Source organism: Akanthomyces muscarius, chromosome 1 (genome assembly GCF_028009165.1).
Source record: "Akanthomyces muscarius strain Ve6 chromosome 1, whole genome shotgun sequence".
Taxonomy (NCBI): Eukaryota; Fungi; Ascomycota; class Sordariomycetes; order Hypocreales; family Cordycipitaceae; genus Akanthomyces; species Akanthomyces muscarius.
In genome coordinates, this window is record NC_079241.1 from 6,977,295 (window position 1) to 6,983,294 (window position 6,000).

At 57.2% G+C, this 6,000-nt stretch overlaps 3 protein-coding genes across 4 annotated transcripts; 1 reads left to right on the plus strand and 2 right to left on the minus strand.

The window, feature by feature from the left end:
* Positions 1-890: 890 nt before the first annotated feature.
* On the plus strand, positions 891-1,652 carry LMH87_007378 (uncharacterized protein; the record flags this gene model as incomplete). Its single annotated transcript, XM_056192454.1, has 3 exons — positions 891-1,299; positions 1,551-1,578; positions 1,640-1,652. 3 exons carry the CDS (start codon positions 891-893, stop codon positions 1,650-1,652), a joined length of 450 nt encoding a protein of 149 aa, XP_056060673.1.
* A 123-nt stretch (positions 1,653-1,775) lies between these two features.
* Positions 1,776-3,221, minus strand: LMH87_007379 (uncharacterized protein; the record flags this gene model as incomplete). Its single annotated transcript, XM_056192455.1, has 1 exon — positions 1,776-3,221. The coding sequence occupies one exon, from the start codon at positions 3,219-3,221 to the stop codon at positions 1,776-1,778; it is 1,446 nt and encodes a 481-aa protein (XP_056060674.1).
* A 716-nt stretch (positions 3,222-3,937) lies between these two features.
* Positions 3,938-5,002, minus strand: LMH87_007380 (uncharacterized protein; the record flags this gene model as incomplete). Of its 2 annotated transcripts, none has more annotated exons than XM_056192456.1 (1): positions 3,938-5,002. In XM_056192456.1, one exon carries the CDS (start codon positions 5,000-5,002, stop codon positions 3,938-3,940), a length of 1,065 nt encoding a protein of 354 aa, XP_056060676.1. The 2 variants fall into 2 exon arrangements, with proteins under 2 accessions (XP_056060676.1, XP_056060675.1); XM_056192457.1 differs by having other exon boundaries at positions 3,938-4,300.
* Positions 5,003-6,000: the final 998 nt, after the last annotated feature.

The window sequence follows — 6,000 nt, forward strand, 5'->3', positions numbered from 1 at the left end:
GGGAAGGCATCAGGACCCGACAACGTCAAATTTTAGAATGTCAAGGTACGTAGTCTGCTAAGCGCGAGATATCTACCGCACGCGGTCCCATAAGAGCGAGCGTACCTGCAGAACGTGGTAGGTCAAGTGTGCTGGCACAGGGCATATGGTCAACTAGATCTACATGGGTTGATGGGTGCTGGCGAAGACTGCGAGAAATGCGATACAAATCGGATTCATGCCACGACGCTGCGGCTCCATTTAGAGAAGTGGCAGAAATATATCGACTGGCACTGGCCGGAGGAGTGGCGGGACGGTCCTGTAGCCGCCGCACTGCAGCTTTGGACGAAGCAGGAACCTGCCATTGGCCCCGGCTAGTGTTTGAGTGCCGCCAAAGGATCGGCTCGAGACGTCTCTGTACGAGCTAATTAAGAAATTCGCGAGTGTATTGAACGGACCCGGCGATCGGAATGAATTTGAAAGTTCGTTACTTCGCCCCGAAGACGGCTGATGGTAAAGGCGCCGCTGGAATGGTGGCACCGATACGAGCAAGCCAGGTTGTGATCATCTTGATGTGTGATGCTGTGCCTCCCAAACATATAAGCCAACTGTAAAAAAATGGAGCCGAAAAACACCCTTAGATCATTTACACGGGACGGAATGCCGTTTTGTTTCGCCAGGACAATCCGGTCATGTTTTCTGGTGAATAAGGTTCAGAGCGGGTCGCAGGTTGGCCATATGACGTTGCTGACGCCCATCTAATTCCAAAGCATCCGTGAGAACTGTAGCCAACAAACTTCTTTTCTGTGAGCACTATTCAGATTCAAGTAATATTGCATCACCACAAAGCTTCTGGCTCGAAGCCCAGCAGTTCATCGATCCGCACGCCAACAAGATACACACAAGCCAAGATGCCATCTCAAGACGACAACAAAGGCCACGAGCCTACGGAACCTGAGACATTCGCATCGGAAAGCCGTCTTGAGACCGAAGTCCAATCTCGCATTCCCTCGTCCCCCCAGCCTCCTGCGACCATCCTCGGCGGTGGGCAAGGAAGCGGCGGTGGACAGGGTGGTGGTGGAGGGGGAGGCCGACGTCACAGAAACAACAGCAGTGGGCGCGAGTTTGAGGAGATTGACGAGGAGATTGACGAGGACGTCGAAGTGGAAGGTGGCGGCGGCGGTACAGAGCACGACAGCGCGGGAGGGCAGGGCGGGCGCATGCGTCGCCGGACCTATATCAAGCGCAAAATCAGACGGTCCAAGAGGTCTAATGGCGATGATGACAAAGAGGAGGGAGGAGGGAGCGGAAGTGGACAAGGTGGTGGGAGAGGGCAATGGCAGCCGCCGTCGAAATTGTAACTAGACAGGATCATGTGCCGCATGACCAAGTCTCACCGAGGGCCTCCCGGCTGGATCAAATACATTGAATTAGCTGGGAAGAGTGCCGGCACGCAAAGGCCCGCCTAGGCATGGATAGAGGTATCACCAGTATGGCGGCGGCATGGGAGCTAACAGCGCTGAGCACTCAGAACTTCTATTACTATGAACATATCATATAAATGAAACTAGGGCTCCGTGGCTCTTGGCTGATACGAGTGTAGGTTATAAGGCCTAGGATTATAGCTGTGACGATACCTATTCGCTAAACAGCAGAGTAGAAAAGATATTTGAGTCTATTCATTCATATATACATGTTATGTACTTGTAAATGGGGTATACAAGGCCTTTTTCAAGCCCGATTCTACAATGCAGCATCTCTACACTTGGTCATGCTATGCTATGCCATGCAACGCTCTAATGCAGCTGAATATCGTACCCGTCCTTGGTGATGCGCACCTCGTCGGCGCCAAATCCGTACTTTCTGCGAATGAGCTCAAAAATGATGAGTCCGGCACTCGTGCTGGGCACCTGGCGGATCGCGTTCCACCAAAAGCCCCGATACAGCCAGCGGTTCAGCGACACGCCCTCCGCGGCGGCTTCCGCGGCGCAGCCGGCCAGCGTTTCCTGGTAGGCGTGGTAGTAGGCCCGCATCATGCGGAAGCGCGGCACCTTCTTCTCGGGCTGCGAGGCGGCGGACGCGCGGTACCGCTCCGCCTTGGCGTCGAGCTCCTCGAGGTGGTCCCAGTGCTTGACCTGAAAGTGCGTGAGCGGGTGCAGGAAGAGCTGCTGCGTGAAGGAGGCGCTGATGCCGGCCGCGAGGAGAAACATGGGCTCGATGGCGTAGTGCGGCCGGATCGTGGTCGTCGGCGGCGCGTCCTCGGCCTCGTCGTCACTGGGGGATGCTGACGCTGCGCTGGCAGGGCGCTTCACGGCCAGCAGGTCGACAATGTCCTTGCCGAGGCCGCCGTAGTACCACGTCACGAAGCGATAGTAGCCCTGCGCCTTGACGTACTCGAAGACGCTGAAGAAGACGGCCGAGCCCATGCTGTCCTTGGCAAAAGACAGGCCCCAGCCCGCAAAGATGCCGCGGAGGCCAATCTCGCGCAGCTTCTCGGCGCCGAAGCGCCACATGCTCTGGGGCTTGCCGCTGCCGTCGCCGCGCATCAGGTCCTTGTGGTCGAACCGCGCCTGCAGCGCGTCCAGCGGCGCGGCCACCACGCTCTGCAGGCCGCCCGCGAGGAAGCCCGCCGTGAAGGTGCTGCTCGGCGCCGGCGGCGGGTACACGCGCTTCGTCGCCCGGCCGCTGCCCTCGTGCAGCTGGCCGAGGATGTGCAGGTAGCTCGTGTAGAGCACCGCGCCGACGCCGACGTTGGCAATCAGCGGCGGCAGGATCTGGTGCGGGATGATGCCCCATCCCTCGTGCTTGATGGCCGACGTCAGCACGCCGGGTGTGGTGCTGCGCGCCCACAGCCACGACTGCTGCAGAAACGCCCGTATCTTGGTCTGCGGGGTGCTGCCCTCGACCGCGGCGGCCGCGCGCATGAGGGCCTCGGTGTGTGCATGGTGGATCGTCCGCGCGTAGGCGAGGTAGTCGACGCGGGTGCGGAAAAAGGCCTTGGCGGGCGCGCGAAAGTAAAAGGCGACGAGCTGCGCGCTCAGGGCCCGGACACCGGCGGCGGAGGCGGCGGTCGCGGCGTTGCTGCGCGGCGCGCGGTTCGGAAAGTCGTCGCTGTCGGGCGGGATGACGGGCAGGATGCCGCTGCGGGAGTCGCCGGGGTCGAGGATCGGGTAATAGGGAGAGGGCGAGATGGAGGACGTGGAGGAGGAGGTGTGCCCGTCGTTGCTGCGCCCGGGGATCATGGCGCTGGCAGCAGTCCCATCATGCGGAGAGAAATATCAAAGATGGGAAGAGGTCCGCCGTCTCTGCTGCTTGTGGGCAGAGAGAGAGAGAGAAGAGGTCTGAGAAAAAGATGCGTAATGGGAGCTCGACTGGTGGCTTGTCGATTTTCGGGCGTGATCGGTTTGATGTGGTTAGATGCGCTGGGCGGCCGCTCACGCAGGTACGGTCACGTGGAGATAACAGAATGACCACACTTGCGCAAATTGACAGAAAAATTGCATTCAAGGAAACTACTGTTTTGCTTTTGAGCCTTTCGGGTCTTCTATTTTTGGTACTGGCTTGCTGCGCCGTTGCACGGTGGCGGTTGCATCGTGCCCGGGCTATATCGGAGATATATAGCCCGGGCACGATGCAAGGCACACGCCATCCTAGATCTGTGAAACATCGGCCGAGACAACAGCCGCTTCGTCTATCTTGATGAGCTCAAGAGCCGTTTAAATCGCCGAAATGGTCAAGGGTTGTATCGAGTTAAACTCGGTCGCCATCAAAGAGCCCCATTCAGCACACGAATCACCAGAAGCCGACCGTTGAGCTTCACAGTCACGATTGGTCAAGGCAGTAGTAGATGAGTAGAACTCGGGAATGTACTTCTATATCTAAATCTATCTTGGTATCGCTAAATCAGACATCTCTTGTCATTATTTTAATTCATTTCTATGCCTCAGAGCTGCCGCATCTAAAAGAGCGGCATGGTCGCTGGCTTGCTGTAGTCGACATTGTCGGCCTTGGCCTCGATGCGGTCGGCGCAGGTGCCAAAGAGGCGATCCCAGACCCTGGTCTGCTTGCCGTAGTTGAAACTCTTCTTCCAGCCCCTGCGGTGGTGCAGGTCATGGTCCTCGAGCACAAGCTCCATGTCGAGGTAGGCGAGCAGCGGCGTGATGGGCGAGGGTACGTAGCCGTAGATGCGGAGGCCGCTGTGGCCGAAGATCTCCGAGTAGGTCACGTACTCGAAGCACATCCACCACTCGTAAAAGTTGAGCTTCAGGCCGACAGCCCACAGCGTGACAAAGGTCAGGAACGGCACAATGACGATTTCCATAATCTCCTGCTCGTCGTCGGCGAAGCCCGAGTGCAGCGCCGTGGGGTGCTTGTTGAGGTGGTGCGTGCGGTGGTACTTCCACAGCCAGGGGACCTCGTGGCATGCGCGGTGGTAGATGTAGAAGAAGAAGTCGATGATGACGCCGTAGATGGTGAGCTTCAGGAAGAACGGCGCCCACGACTCGGCCTTGGTGAAGAAGTCGAGCGGCGACACGTTTGGCTGGTACGAAATCAGCGCCGCCATGACGATGCGGAAGCCGGCCGTCTTGTGCATCTCGCCAATGATCTTGCCGCCGCCCTCGTTCGGGATGCCGTCGCGGTCGGCGACGTCGCCGTCGAGGCAGCCGTAGATGTAGGTGAGCTTGCGCAGCATGCGCACCTCGCGGACGGCCGTCAGGACGTAGGCCGCGTTGTACAGCATCATGACGGCGAACTTGCTGAGCGGCTGGCCTGTGTAGGAGACGTAGGCCTGGTGCAGCAGCAGCGGGATGGCGGCGTAGACGATGATGAAGAGGTGCTGCGACCACTGCGCCATAAAGGCCAGCTTGGCCGTCTTGGGGAAGACGGGCAGCGGCTTGCCTGGGATGACGGGCGAGACATCAACGGCGGTGATGAACTTTTGGTAGAAATTCCAGGTCGACGGGTCCTTGGTCTGCCAGTCGGCCTTCATGTTATGGGGGTTGTGCTCCTGCGCTAACCCCATGTTGGCGGTTTGTATGTGACTGTGTATATATCCAGGTTTTGCTTTTTCTTGAATGTCAAGGTCAAGACACTGGTGGAAAGCAGGATGTGAAAAAGATTAGATTAAAAAGTTATAAAGGCTATGTGAGATGGATGGGCATCCTGTCCTAGTAATATAGGGAAGCCCGGCTCGCAATGGCCACAGAGCCGAGGACTAACTCTTTGCACCCCGCGCGTTGCCCCTGTTCAGACTACCGCCTTGGGAACGGAGAGCCGGGGAAACTGTGCGAGAAGACGAGCAGAGATGCGGGGAAGGGGTTAGGTGAACTAATCATTTGCGCCTGGAGGCACCCAAGCAACCGGCGCAGCCGCTAACTAGCCAGTGGCTAAAATTGCTTAACTTTACTTAGTACTAGCAGTGGCGAATAGTAACATACCTGGCCCATAAGCAGATGGGGTACGCGATGTGGGCGCGCATGTGATTGTGCTGGGCTTTGACTTTTTTTTCTCGTCAAAGCCTACTTCGAGCGAGTAATAAGGCAGCGAGTCAAAGCAAGGTGGGGGAGAGCCCCAGCCTTTTCAAACATTGAGAGCGGGAGCGCGGAGGAATTACTGGTAATAAGAGTAATAACTGCGAGAGGGGCGAGTTGCCACGAGTTACTCTGGGGAAGTTAAAGATTGTCTTGCATGTGATGGCGCAGCGGCTGGCCTGACTTGGGGGAAAAAGTGCGAAGATCCGGCTCCAGCCACGAGAGACCAATCTGGCACGTTCTTGGCGAATGCCGCCCAACCAGCCCGTGCGATGACGTGGGTGAATGTTTCAATGCTTGAACCTCATAGGCTATTTAAGCTTAACGATGCCTTTTTAGCATGTGGCCGTTGACGACGCCAGCACGTAACGACACAGCCCAACTGATTGGTTGCCGTTTGACTGAGCGGGGTAATTCGTCTATTGGTTTCGATCGCATCCTTTGTTATTTTACCAACTGCCAATAGAAAGCGAGTAACATTGGGTTGATT